General features: G+C 36.8%; 1 protein-coding gene across 1 annotated transcript in view; it reads left to right on the top strand.

The window, feature by feature from the left end:
- Window positions 1–15500, top strand: part of ADAMTS19 (ADAM metallopeptidase with thrombospondin type 1 motif 19) — a 146462-nt gene that overhangs the window by 39034 nt on the left and 91928 nt on the right. Inside the window, exons 4-7 of the mRNA XM_086479551.1 lie at window positions 123–295; window positions 1215–1298; window positions 2304–2461; window positions 12521–12564. Coding sequence (XP_086335677.1) covers window positions 123–295; window positions 1215–1298; window positions 2304–2461; window positions 12521–12564 — 459 coding nt within the window. The remainder of the gene's footprint in view (window positions 1–122; window positions 296–1214; window positions 1299–2303; window positions 2462–12520; window positions 12565–15500) is intronic.

The raw sequence follows: 15500 nt of genomic DNA, 5'->3' as shown, positions 1-15500 counted from the left end.
CATAGCTCATTTTTAACATTCTACATAATCAGAGTTATACTATACTCACAGATAGCAAATCTCAAAAGTACTGTATGAGTAGTTTGAAGGATGAGTTTGTCAAGCAATGTTTTATGTTACAGATAAAAGAAAATCCAAGAACCAAAAAGTATCAGAAAGTGGAAGAGGAAAACGATACTCTTACAAGTTACCTCAGGAGTACAATATAGAAACTATTGTGGTGGCAGATCCAGCTATGGTTTTGTATCATGGAACAGGTGCTGCCAGAAGATTTATTCTAACCATCTTAAACATGGTAGGAAATTTAAAATTAATTTTGGCATTTTGACAAGAATGCAATCACCACGGGCTGATTTCATTGCTTATTTTGATTATTCTGACTGAGCATCTGTAATAGACAGTCAGTACATGACCATCTGTGGGCTATCAAAACTTACTCCATATATTTTACAGAATAAAACTGTGGTGCTGCAAACTTGTCTATACTGTCTGGTCTTGTATCATCAGAGAAGCCAGAAAGTGAGAGCTGAACAAGATGAATTTTTGGGTAGAAGCCAATGATGTTGTTGGGAAGGCTGGAGTATTGGGTGATTTCTCATTATCTATGCTTGATATGAAGATGACAATGTTGTTGAGAAGGATTGTGTGATCATTAGTGGCTGAAAAAAAACTAAAGGGTAATGCACTCAGACAATTACATCCTATCACAGCTCTGTCTGGAACTCTAGTGCATTGATTTGGTGCATGAAGTGAAAAATAGCATCTGTAATATACAAGGAAAGATTGTTCTAAAGAAGAAGCATAAGCAGAACCATAAATAAAAACTTCAACTATTCTAAATGATAGGAAGAGTTATTGCCATGTCCTGGCTCAGACCACTTGAGCCACGATCCTGGATTTAACTGAATAGAAATTTTCATTTGACTAGTATTATACGCCTCTGTAAGTATTTAGAGAAACAGGCTACAATTTATAAAGTGGTCATGGCCATTGAGGGGAAAAGGTCTTTTTTGTGCTCCAGGGATGAATACTGCCTAAAGAAGTAGACCAAGACAATACATTAGCTTAACATTCTGTTCAAATTACAGAAAAATAAAGCAGTCACAGTAGGATATGAGAAATTTTTGGGGTTCTTCAAGGTTCTGTTATTTTTAGTCTACAGTGTGTTGTGTGCAATACAAGCATGTCTTTTTATTTACTGTTTTTTATCTTAGGTTTTTAACCTTTTCCAGCACAAGAGCCTTGGACTACAAGTAAATCTTCGGGTGACTAAGCTTGTCCTCCTTCATGAGGCTCCAGTAAGTGTATATGATCTTTGTCTTAGCCTGTAGAGGGTAATACTACTTAGTTTGTTGCAATATTCACCAGCTTCAATGGCTGACAAATTTACTCTGTTAACTTTCGTGCCTTATTTAGTTATTTAGTTATTTACACTGCTGGGCAGCCCCATTAAAGATTAAGCTTCTCCTAATTTATGTGCTGCCCATTTTCTGTGCTTGCAGTTGGAAGTCAATCAAACATTTTTCTTGTTTGGAAATCAGCTAGTTCTTATCAAAATCTTCTTGTGCTCTGCTTTTTGTGCATTCATATAGCTTGATACAAAAATCATCTTGCTTAAACCCAGTGGATAGAGAAGGAGAACTGATGTTCTTTGTCAGCCAGACCCTAAATGAATAGAGTGTGCCATGATATAGCAGTATTCTTTTCATTGCAGCTTTCAGGCATCATCTCAAATCCTGTTCTCCTTTCTGAATATGAGTCAGCTGATATCTTGATTGAACCTTTCTATTAACCTATGGTTTGTATATCCTATTTCAGGATAAAGTCAACTTTATTTCCTCTTTTTTTCTACAAGATACTATGGACATCCTTTCATACTTCAGTTGGTTCATAAGAAAAAGGGGTTCCATTATCCATGTTTCTAATTTTAAAATATTTTTCCAGTCAAAAACAAAGTATTTCTTTCTTCGGTGTCTTCTCAGCTGGTGGAGAAGTCTCGCTTCATGATCAAATTCTGGATCTCCACATCATTAATCTTTTTTTCACTATGTGTAGTAAAAAATCAGCAAATAAATGAGACAGCAATTCAGATGAACAGATCCACTGTATGCCTCTCAGCGCACTGTCTTCACCTGTATCTTTAACAAGAGAAAAAGATGGTCTCTGCTCCTAAAGCTCAAGTCATTCTGCCATGAATATATTATGCCATAAAAAGAATATTTTTGCTAACTCAGTCAAAAAATGTTCTTAATTGTCTTTACAGAATGCTCATTTTAATAAAATGGATTGTTTTTTATTTCCAGGCAGATATGTATATTGGACATCATGGGGAAAAAATGCTGGAAAGCTTTTGTAAATGGCAACATGAAGAATTTGGCAAGAAGAATGATATACACTTAGAAATGTCAACAAGCTGGGGAGAAGACACGTCTTCAGTTGATGCAGCCGTACTGATCACAAGGTAAAATAGTGAAAGATGAGCATTAAAACATGGGCAGTGGCTTAGTATGAACATAGATCAAAGGAACTTATAGATGACAAACATAGTTAGGATTCTGCATAGATGCAATGCAGAAGAGCGCAACTTGAGGCTTTTTTCCAGATCTCAAATGTGCTGGTAAAGATGGTTCAGAAAATAATAGTTCCCAGATGGTAAACATCTGAAATGACAAACAAGTCACTCTCTCTTGTTTCTTCTTTGGCTATATAGCAAAGGCCATAGGTTGGATGCCTCTCTCTGTGTGCCTTCATTTAAAAGAGGCAGCACACACAGAGCTGTAGATATTTTCATTCAAAGCAGAAAAGCATATTTAGACCATTCAGAGCTGTATCAGCATGACAGTAGGCAAATTACTGGGTTATGCTTCCCTCTAAAGGATCTAGATCTAGTATGTTTCATTGTGTGCTGAAGGTACATTGTGTATACAGTGCGTGCTCTGCAGCCACAGCAGTGTGATCTCAGATCTGCAGTTCCTTATAACTCTTTAAGTATGAGGCATTTCACACATTCAGAAGGAAATATGCCTCCAGCTCACCACCTTCCTCCCAAGCAAATAATGTCATGGTTTAGGCTGTAAGTGGTGCACAGGTGGATGCATCTTCATGTTCAGAGAGCATACAGCTGTTATCCAAAGAAAAGGGCAGAATGATGGTTCGACCGTTCTAGGGTTGAGCTTAGTGCCATTTTTGAGGTGGGCCTTGGACTGGATGACCTTCAGGATGCCCTTCCAAAGTTCCTGTGATTGGATATACTGGAATACTGTTGTGCTGTCCCATGCTAATTGTTGACATGGGTCAGTATTGGGACCAGTGTTGTTTAACATCTTTATTGGCAACATGGACAGTGGGATTGAGTGCACCCTCAGCAAGTCTGGCAACGGCACCAAGCTGTGTGGTGCGGTGGACACGTTGGAGGGAAGGGAGGCCATCCAGAGGGACCTGGACAGGCTGGAGAGGTGGGCCCGTGCAAACCTCATGAAGTTCAACAAGGCCAAGTGCAAGGTCCTGAACCTGGGCTAGGGCAATCCCAAGCACAGATACAGGCTGGGCAATGAGTGGATTGAGAGCAGTCCTGCAGAGAAGGACTTGGGTGGGCTGGTGGATGAAAAACTGAGTATGAGCCAGCCATGTATACTCGCAGCCCAGAAAGCAAATTGCATCCTGGGCTGCATCAAAAGAAGTGTGGCCAGCAGCTCGAGGGAGGTGATTCTGCCCCTCTACTCTGCTTCTCATGAACCCCACCTGGAGTGCTGTGTTCAGCTCTAGGGCCACCAACAAAAGGCAGACACAGACCTGCTCCAGTGGGTCCAGAGGAGAGCCATGAAGATGATCCTGGGGCTGGAGCACCTCCCCTATGAGGACAGGCTGAGAGCGATGGGGTTGTTCAGCCCTTGAGAAGGCTCCAGGGAGACCTTATAGCGGCCTTCCAGTACTTAAAAGGGGGCCTACAGGAAAGGTGGTGAGGCACTTTTTATCAGGGAGTGTAGTGGTAGGATGGGGGTTAATAGTTTCAAACTGAAAGGGAGTAAATTTAGGTTAAGTGTTAGGAAGAAATTCTTTGCTGTGAGGGTGGTGAGACACTGGCAAAGGCTGCCCAGAGAAGTTGTGGAAGCCCTGTCTGTAGAAGTGTTCAAGGCCAGGTTGGATCGGGCTTTGAGCAACCTGGTCTGGTGGAAGGTGTCCCTGCCCATGGCATGGGGCTTGGACTAGATGATCTTTGAGGTCCCTTCCAACCCAAATCATTCTATGATTCCATAATTCTGTGGTATCCTAAACCGATGTGTAGTCTTTAAAGTTACATGTAGCCTTATACCATTTATTCAGGGGAATCTCACTAGAAGCTTTATACATTTAAAAAAAATTTGTTTACAATCTGATTGCTCCAATATTTATAATGTATTTCAATTTTCTGAAGCAGAAAAATGCTTCCCTAAATTTCCCTGTTTTGGAGAGCCAGTCACATACTGGAAGCAGGAAATGAAGTCCAGATTATCTGTGGTGACAGCTTTGTTGCTACTTTTGCTGTTTTTCTCAGAAAAGCCCATGATCGTCTCTTCTTACCCTATGCCATCCTCCTCTATTTGTTGTGTTTGTCAGTTTTATGGATTGATGGGTCTTTTAGGGGGCAGATCAGGGTTTTTTATACATTTATACCTTAGCTATGTGTGCTTCACACAGGCTTCTATGAACTGCCTTGGAGGACATGAGAAATAATGTTCTCTGTAGCAAATTTCCATTAGCTCATCACAAAACATACTTAGGATGACAGACTGGAAAGAAATTTTTCAGATTAAGACACAAAACTGATTGTAATAGCAGTGAGTGTTTTGGTGGGGGAAGAGGCTAGATGGAGAAGGAAAGGTGTGAGTAATAGGAAAGAGTGAACTTGGTCCAAGGCATAAAGGATGGCTGAGTATTGTGTGGGGCATTGGGTTGATGAGCATAGCTAAAGCGGAATAGACCTTCTTACGTCTAGTTGTACTTGGTGACTGTCCAAGGATAATGGAGCAATTACATACTGCTTGGTTGCTAGAAACATGGTGTTGTTGAGTGACCTCTCACCTATCCCCTGACTCTCTTATTTGAGACAGCGGGGACAGTCAGCAGCATCTGCAGCAGCAGTAGTTTGAGGGAGCATCCAACCCTTCAAGCCTGCATCTGCCAGGAGAGTGAGTCTAGGGCTGCATTCTTTAACTTGTGAAGTGTATGTCACAAGTAGTAAGTTACTATGAAATAAAGCATGTGACGTGTCTTTCCTCTCATCTTCGCCTTAACCAGCCTTTATGGGAAGAGGCAGAAGAGTTCTGAACGGATGCAACTGAAGCATTAGTTAAGCAGGCGAAAGGCAGTGATCTGGAGATGTCTTTAGCAGCTAGCACATTTGGCCACAGAGCTTTTTGAATTTCATGCAGCATTTCTAAATTGTAAAAAAGCTTTTGGAAAGTCTGATCATATGTTAAGACATGCTCTTCTGATGTGCTTTGTGATAACAGTATTCTGATTGCATCACCTACAATTTTTTACCTGTCCATTTTTATGGTTTTTTTAGAGTGAATCTCTGATCAGTGTTAAGAAAATTGAAGTAAAGAGCAGGGAAGTAGTTGGTTGAATGTCAGATAGTAAGTCCATGCTGGAGCCAGAAATTAAAGATCCCTTCTTCTGACATTTTAATTTTTTCAGCGGTATTATTCTCTGGACTATACTGCCTCCCATCTCAGAGCTGCTTTAGCTACTAATAAATCATACCAATGTGGTTTGCTGATAGTGGGAATGTTTTGCTAATCCAGGCTCCCCTCTGCACATCATCAGGTTTATGGTATAGCTAACCCCCTGTGTGGCTCCACTTGTGTGTTTTGTTAATTCAGACTCTTACTCTGTTTTGCAAACACAGAACAAGCTTCTTTGTCACAACTTCCAAACAGCTTTGGACAGCAGACCTGCTTTATTGAGAGAAATAATTTTTTTAGACAGATGAACACCAACTGCTTGGTGTTTTTCAAGTAAAAACGTAAAGCTTTGCTTATCTAACACATTCTGTGGCAGACCTCCTAAAACTTACCCCTACCTCCTTTTTTTTATCTTGCATGGTGATAGAACAGCAAGAGTGCTTTGAAAAAAGTTCACTGTGCTTTCACATGCCGGTTGTGACTAGTAACCAAAAGAGTTAGAAATGAAGTATTGAGTATTCTGCAGAGCTTATTTTTAACACCTAACTACAAAGAGCATAGTGTGTATGTAATAGAGACTGTCGTGTAACAGTCAAAGAGCCATCATAGACTTTTCATGAAAAAGCTACTTTTTAAGACTTATTTTTGTATTTCTTATGTAAAGCAAAAGGCAAAACCAGCTTCTCCCCACGACTTTCTCTGCTGCTCAAATAAACTGTAATATTACATATTAATCTGCTACCAGATTGGTCGTTTCACTTTACTGTAGTTCTATTTCAGCCTGTGAGTTTTTCTTTAGTTTCCCTTTAAATTGGCTTGTTCTGATGAAGCAATGTCCTGTTTAAAATATGGTGCCATAAAGTAAAAAGAAGACAGAAAGAAAAAGTTTGAATAGTGTATTTAGAAAAGATCCTCAGGGAGCTTAGCTATAAAAAGAATGTGAGAATTAAGACAGAAATTGTTTTAAGGGCTATCTTGGTAAAAATATGTTATTCACAGTTATAAATTAGCACTATTACTTTAGAGATATACATGTCAGGAAGTACTTTTCTCTGGCACATCACATCCTGCTTGCCTTTTAAATTACGGAATGCAAGTACACAGAGATAAGGCCCAATTTTGTTGGCCACTAAGATGGTATTACCAATTGCTGTCTGCATAGGTTGTCTGACCTGTGTCAGGTAACTGAAAGTAAGGCAGGAAAAGGCCCATGGCATCCACAGTTGCTCGATGACAATACTTAAGTTCTTACGTTGCCCCTATTGCAAACAAGGTAATGAAAGCTTTGAAGTGTATTTAAAAAAGGAGAAAGGGTACAAGAATGAGTGAGAATCTACCTTCACTTAAATATTATGCATCATGCTGCTTTTTCAGTGCATAGGTCAATCTGTGTTGCAGTGGTTTTTAGAAAAAATATGTAAAAATGAAATTAAATTAAAAAGATCAAGTTCTGTATTCTCCTTCTCAGAATTGCCATTTTCACATGTGCTTGTGATAGAAAGTAGATCTCTGATTTTCCTAATATTCGTCAGATAGACAGCACTATACCATGCTTACAGTATACATCAGCTATTTGTATTGATCTGCAGTATCTGAAATCTCTTTGCTCTGGGTGATGTATAATTGAGTGCCTCATTCTGTAGAAGTAGACAGTGGCATAAACAGCACTTAGATTTGCTAAATATTGTTTAATTACCAATTGTTCCAATCCTCCAAGATTGGACAAGAATTTTCCTTTCTAATGCACACAAGTACAGCTCTTTTTCTGAATTTGCTTTTTACTACGTTTTTGATGATAATGGTTTGAACCTAAAAATGCCTCCTCAATAAAGTCAGAGCTGGAAGTCTGTGAATGACCCCTGAACAGAAACTAACATTACAGGGTTACCCAAAAAGTTTGCAGTGTTTGGCAGTCCAAAATTGTTGAAATGTAACAGGGTAGAGATTGGGTTATTAAGAATCTACTGCTGCCTTAAAGTTCTAGTGAAGTTCACTAGAAAAATGATTTCTTGCAAGTGCATGGTGAGAGATGAAATTATTCTTAATTTTGTGTTCATAGTGGTATTTTGTCATCACTATAACTTCAGTTCTGCCAACTCTCGATATTTTTGCAAAGTTTTACAGTGTTTACTGTTTTTCTTTTGACATCAATGGCATCAAGGGAGTTAATGAAGAATCTCACATGTCCTTACTGTTGATTAGTTACTAATATGATTGTGGATGCAGCAGGAAGCATGAAAGAACCATACTTTAGAATCAAGTGTCTTTTTAAAAAAAAAACCCACAATCTCCTGTATTTGTAACTTTAATGTTAAGACATGTACTTTTATCTTGTGTATTATAAAAATTCCACTAATTTTAAGTATTCACATACTGTTGGTTTTGGTTTTGTTTATTTCTTCTCCAAGTTCAAGATATTTGAGTCTGTAAAGTGGTGGTGCTTGCAGTAATACATGTGAGGAAAAAATGCATGAATTTACATTTCTGTTATCTTGTTCTTTTCAGCTTTAGAACTCAGACTACGTATGTTCGGTTCACTTTTACATATCCATGTAGCATTGCATGGACCTAAACTGAATTTTACATCTCTGATTATCTAGTGCAAGTCCCTAAAATGAAATTTGATCAGTTATTGTTACATATTATTTTTTCTGGAGAATAAGAAAGCTAAACAGTCTTGAGACAAAGATTATAAAAAAAAAGGAAGATTAACTGTGTTCTGAAGCAGACCATTGCCACAGTTACTTACTTTCAGAATGGACAGTTGTGTCTTATTTCTGAATTTTGTTACTTCAGCTTTCAACCATGGATCTCTTTGTACTCTTTGCTGCTAAAGAGCTGTTAGAAAGCTCCTCGCTGTGTAAATACTTGTAGGCTGTGCTAAAGTCACAACTCATCTTTCTCTTAGATTAACTTAGAGAGGTTTTTAAGCCTGCTTCTCAGACATGTGATTGTTCTGTTAGCTCTTTCCAGACCTTTAACCTGTTTTCCAAATTGTTTTTTGAAGCGTAAGTGCCGAAATTGGACACGATAGTGTGTGAATGGTTGTACTGGTGCCACGTCTGATATTTTCTTGCATCTTTATCCAAGGATTCTGTTTACTCCTGCTGCCTGTTTTCAGATGCTAATTTCTTTTTGTTGTTATTGTCATTCTGTTTCTGTATCTGATCAAGTTTGGGGGCCCAGTTTTGGCTACATTAAAATAAAAGTTACTCAAATGAGTCATCTTTAAAAATTGGTTTGCTTCATTCCTATTTGTATGCTCCAGAACTCACTTAATTTTCAAACCTTACCAATAGAGCTCTCTTATTTTCTTCCAGATCACTGCTTAATGCTAATGCTGAGTATGGATTCTGTTGGACACCACTCAAAAACACCTTCCTTGGCTTCCTAACATTTCTATACCTGTTTTGAGATGTTAAATACACATTCAATTCAGTTATTAGTTCACTTACTACACTTCTGAGCTGTTATTTTTTAGTTTGGCTGAAACATGAACTCTAGAAGAAGGCCTATCTATACTATCATTTTACTTTACAAAGCCTAAGTGATCTGTTAACTATTTAAAATATTTAAGTGGAGTATTTCCTGATTTGCTAAAATACAATGTCGAGTGAATACCAATGCATTTGAGGTTTACCCTCAAAATACTAAACATTTTCTGAAATAGCATTTACAGTAGTAATGTTATCCTTTTGTTTAAGTTTCCAACTGAATAGGAAATGTGTAATTTATCTTGCGGTTCATTAACTCTAAAATTGTTTTTAATTATTTTTTTTTCAGTGAATTTATTAGTTAGTAGGTATGTGCTTAGTTTATATGTGGGAATCATTTCAGAATATCCTATTACGTGAAGAGACAAGAACATCTGCAGTGTTGACATTATTCATTTAGCACAATGCAAACGAAGGCGTTTGCAATGTGATTATAATGGTATTTGCCACGGGGGCCATTAATTGCAACTGTTCTTTTATAGAAACCTTATGATTTGAGAAAACTTGTTGCTTGGGCAAGAAGCCTCAAATAGATCTTAAAAAGTTGTAAATCCTAGAATCAATGACAACAGCAGGAGTTAGAATGCAGTTTCAAACCTACACTGCTTCTTTCAAAATTATGAACATTAAGAAGTTAAGAAATTGAAAGTAGGGTGAAAGCCAGAACGGAGGTTTGGTAGACTGGTGAAATCCTTTATCTGTCCTCTTCTGTTTCTTCTTTTCTCCAGTCTGGCATATGGAAGGAAATGATAAACCAGCTTGGACAGGAAATAGATCTTTTGACAAGTACGCCTAAAACAAGTGTTAAATTTACCTAAAAAGACAAATTGGTGCAAACTATTAATAAAAAATAAGTCTGGATTCTTCTTTAGTCTTCCTCTTCTGTTCTTGATGTCTTTTGTTGTACATCCCATCTACGCATCAGGATTTATTTTAACAAACAGAATGTCGTGAGATATTTTATATTTAGAAGTAGGATAGTTGTCGGTTTACCTTGAAGACCTTTCATAATGCTCCATGGCTTTCCTGAGGGATTGTGCTTTTTGCTTTGTTTTATACCACCCCTTACTTGGAAGAGCCTATATTTTTGTTTCATGTAGTTTCAGTATACCAATTCTATATGTACATACAAAGTGTAGAAGGGTATATATATATGTGTGTGTTTGTGTGTGTGTATTTTATATAGACACACAGGAATGTAGTTATAATATGATGGAATATTTAAGTTACCTTGTGAGAATTAGAGAATGATTTCTGTGAGAATCATTGGTAGGTCTGGCTAGATCTGTGAATCTTTACGAAGGAGCCTAGTCTCAAATGTATGTAATACATTCATATTCTTGGAAATTAAAGGAGGTATTACATTTTTTTAATGTAAGTCAGGAACTGAGAATGGTTTATTGTACTTCCCTCTTGCCAAATCATAGCAGTACCATTTCCCTCAAGTCCCATAATGAAACTCTGGATGCATAGCATAACCATAGTCACAGTCAGCCAAGAAGGAAAAACAAAACAAAGGCAACTCCTTAAGTTTATGTGAACAAAGCTATTACATAAGCAATAACCTCTTGGATATTGGCAGTTTTAAAATGTCAGATGGTATTCTTTAACATTTGAAGGTATGCTCTTTTTTTCACTTGTTACAACAGTTAATATTTATGGCAGTTGTATGAGTGTGCATGGAAGACAACCTATGTCCTTAGATTGTCTTTACGCCTGTTCTCTTGCTTCACCACAAGTCCCATATTTCTAATCGTTCTGTCATGTTGCTTAACAAGACAGTAAGTCCCTTGTGTCACATAGCATGAAACAAAGAACTGTGTTACTACCAGTGCGATAATGCAATTTGTTGCAGGTTTGAAAAAATAAAAGTTATTCCTTCTGTATCCCATTATAGTTTCTTGTTCACCACCTTTGGCTCAATTTCCAGGGCTCTTCTAAATGAATTACCAGAGTTTCTTTACCAGTTTGTTCACAAGATTTGTTTCTAGCACTGTTGTTTTTGTTTTCTACTCTCTAATTATCTGGCAATGGTGTTGGGAGAATCAAAAGCTGTATAACCCCATGTCTTTGGCTCTGTGGCCCTTAACAAGTGTCAGAAATTTACCAGCCTGTTCAGATTGCTTTTGGGTCTAAATCACTCTGTGGGAATAATCTATGTGAAACAAACAAACAAACAAACAAAATTTCTTGAAGTACTTACATTGGTAAAAATTATCAGTATCACCAGTCTGCTGTCTGATCTCAAGCACCAAACAATTCCTGCATTTTGTTCCTGGAAAATGAATGTTTCTATATGTGTGTATCTTTATCATTATCAGTCTATGTGTGTATCTATGTAGCTGTGTAGACAGAATATAAAAATGAAATATGTCCAGCTCTTATGATCCCTCTCTAAAAAAACGGATGATTATTCTGTGGTACAGCTGAAAAACAGAAATGTCTTTATTTGAATCATGTCGGAATGAAGTACATGTAACTAGGTGGTATTTTGCTTAGGTGCTATACGTGGGGATTTTTTGTTGTTTGTTCCCTGTAGTTCCCTTCCCTCCTCCCTGCTTCATGCATACCTCAACAGCCCTATTTTTACTTAAAATGAAAAATTAGCATGAGTTGTAAACACTCCAGTAAAAATAGCTTTTCCTTTGCTCTTTTGGTAACTTTGTTAGGTGTCTCCAAGAACACCTAAAATCGGTGTGAAATTAAAATTAATCCCAAGCAGATGTTGTTTAACACAGAGATCGGCTATTTATTCTGCTTCGTACAATTGAGTGATCTTATTTATAGAGCTATGGCTAGACTAAAATCCGTGTTGGAGATAGGATAGTCTTCTCCCAGTGAGTTAGTTTGTAAGTCTTCTGATTAGTACTAGAGTGGGATGCCTTAGCAGAAAAGCTTCTCCAGCATGTATTCCTATTAGTCATTTTAACCATTGACTTTTTAGGACAAAACATTTCTGACTCTATCCCTGATCTAAATGCTGGATTACAATGCTGCGTTTCAACCTGATACTAAGCACTAAAGATATTTTCATTTTAAATGAAAGAAAGACAAAATTTAGCTTCATTACATTTCAAGATATTTATATGGGAAAAAAACCCCAGAAATTAGGTACAATGCAATTTAAATATATGGTACATGTTTTGTTACCTGACTACTCCTAAATCTATTCTGAGAATAAACTGAAGTGTAAGTGTTCTGGGTAATCCTGGCCTTTGCTTCCCCATGCTCTTTGTTGAGATAATGGTGTTCTGTATTTATTCATTGAGCCATGCAAAATATTTGTAAATAGGTCACATAGTCGTTACCGGTCTGACAGCTTGGCTTGCTTAACATTTTTCTTTTCCCCCCCAATTCTAGGAAGGATTTCTGTGTACATAAAGATGAACCATGTGATACTGTTGGTAAGTAAATAAATGTAAGAGGCCGTGCGCATAAACCAGATCATAAAATAAGTGTTACATAAATAGAGATGTGAAGCTAAAATATGACAACAGCATCGGATAGCTGTAACTAGCTAAAATGCAAAATACATCTCAAATGCCAGTAATACTGTGTTAGACTTGTGTATGCCTCTAGCAAAATAATATAAGTACAATATGTCCATCTCATTCATAGAGCAAACTTTTAAAACTTTTTTCTTTTTAATCTCACTGACAGTTTAATACAAAAATGTTTTAATATTCCTAATTCAGAATATGAAGCTAAACAAATGTGTTTATGGTTGTGGTTTTTTTTTTTTTTTTATGCAGTGGATTTATCTTTGGTAAGAATATATCTATAATGTTTAACCAAAGATTTCATAGGAATATAATGTAACATAGTAAAGTGATACAGTGTTTATGAACTACATTACTTCAGAAGAGTACAGGAGGTGAACTGTTGTGCAAGGCATCTTCTGACATCTTCAGTTAAATTGAGTGCTGTCTGCACTGAGTTTTTCTATCAAGAGACATTAATTTAGTTCACACCCTTTTTGGAAAACGAGTTTTCAGTGTAAAGGTCTGGAGGAAAAGGTAGCAAAAAGTAGCAGTTGTTCTGTTCTGTCATAATTCTCGGTAAAAACATGCCATGACACTAAATGAAGGATGTAATGACATGTTTTTACCCTAGGATTTAATTTGGCTAATAGAAGTCTTTAACAGTTCTATATATAAATACAAGTATTCAGAAACTAAATTTTTTCAGTAAGATTAGGATGATAGTAATGGACAATTAACTATTGTCATGGTTGTGCTCCCTCTTATGTAGAGAAGTAGATTTCTTTTTCCTGATCAATTTCAGTGGCAAAGGTTTGAGGAGAATTCTTATGTAAACTGTATTATCTCACTACTTGCTAGTCTTTTTTCTTTTGCTACTGTATCGTCTCAAGTCTATGTAAGTGTGTCTGTGGGGTGGATATCAATAAAGAATCCTTCTAAATGAAGAATGGAATGTTTCTCACAGCAGCTAAGTGTTAAAGAATTCATAGTGTTCTTCCACTCATTGGTGAATTTTGTATGAATGCTTTGTGCTCAGAGGCATTTATTTTTGTCTTATAAGTGGAAAAATGTTTCCTTCCAGCTGAAAGGGGAAGCAATGTGACAAGAAGTGTTGAGCATCTTGTGCTGATCTAAGGTGAAGGTCAAATCTGGAGTACTTCCAGTATATCTAAATCAGGATAGGCTGCTGTGTGGATTTCACAGATGAAGTGAATGTATGCAAGAATTTTCCCTGAAGAATGTTTCCTCTTTGGTTGAACCTTGGCAGTAATAGAATGACTGTTTATATCTGAATTTGTCCATCGTATTGTAAATGAGATAAGATTGAACTGATTCAAGTATCAATCATTCATGTTTCTATGATGAAGAAGCTTGGATGAAACTTGAAAACAAGGCAGTGCATTAATTGTAAGTGCATAGGAAGAGTTTACAGTGTTAATATAGTGATAAGCAAAATGAAGCAGAGACCTTGGCTGTCTAATTTGGCATTTTGTTGAAAGGCTGTTGTAGACTTAGAACTCTGCATATGTTGTTTAGAGTTTTCTTCAGGAATTGAAGCATAGATCATATGTGTAGTTCTTTCCACATAGCTACACTCGTGCAGCAAAAGCTTTTCCTGTTGTTCCATCAGTGATTAATTTTATCAGTAGTTTTCCAGATGAATATAGCAACTTTCCATAAATTCAGTGTGTAGTTTCTTCCATACACATTTACAGTACTGTGGGTCCATGCACACTTTTAAGATGATAATGTCTTTCTGGAGCTCTTGTCTACTATCATCCATGAGCTGAGCTGAGAAAGAGTATTCAAAAACTAGGGAGAACTTTGTGCATGTCTTTTGAAGAGAAATTTTAAATTGTCTTACTGGCATGGATATATTACGTCAATATTTTTAGGATTGGAGGTTTATATGCAAAATTTTTGAGAGTACATGTAGGCAATTCTCTGTGAAATGTTAACATAACTGTATATGTACATGAGGCAGTCAAGGTGATTTTTGTAGCACATTACACAATCCAGAAATGAAAGTCATGAGAAAGGAACATTTACAGGACAGACCTCATTATTGGAAAGGATTGTCACATTGGATCATAGTTCTTCCCAGTGATGGATACTAAACAGACAAATACTGGATTTATTGTTTATTCATCACATGCCAAGACTCACAGTTTTCAGACTGGACATGATGATGTAAGCCAGATGAGTAAGTAATTCTGTTATATAGACAAAAGTTTTCATGTATTTAGATGGCAAATAAAGCATTTCTCTGTGCTTCCAGTCTTGTTCTAATCAAAAAGCAGAGTTTGTGCACTCTTCAATTAGTACTTCTTCATTTTATCTTCTAACAGTGATTTACATGAAGATTTAATGCTTTTAAGGTAACATTAACCAAGAACTCTGTTAACCAGGAAAAAAATGTTTACTCAAGATCAAAAATGTGTCAAAACTCCCTAGAAATACATAATTTCATGCTTAAATTTGAAACAAAATACATGATGCGAATCTTCCAAGTATTCCTTCACAAAAGCATTAAGGTGGACAAATACAAGAATTTCTTTCCATAATGATAGAAAGCATGTTTTGGAATGTTTGTCAGATTTTTACATTTTTAATCAGGAAAAAAAGTTTTGGCTATCTTGGTGATCAAGCACAAAATGTATTAACACTTCATATTTGATAGTTTTGAAAAATACGCAGAAATAGAAGAACTAGTTTTGGACTTTTGCTCAATTTCCCAAAGGATATTGAAGTTTAGGAAGTAAAATGTCTTTATTTTATGTTTTTCAGAGCTATATTAACTATTTTACTATTGGTAGAATTGTTTGGAAATCTCTGCTGTAGCCAGGGGAGTTATGGGG

Source organism: Leptosomus discolor, chromosome Z, assembly GCF_034619465.1.
Source record: "Leptosomus discolor isolate bLepDis1 chromosome Z, bLepDis1.hap2, whole genome shotgun sequence".
In the NCBI taxonomy this organism is placed as follows: Eukaryota; Metazoa; Chordata; class Aves; order Leptosomiformes; family Leptosomidae; genus Leptosomus; species Leptosomus discolor.
This window is presented reverse-complemented; position numbering and strand designations above follow the sequence as displayed.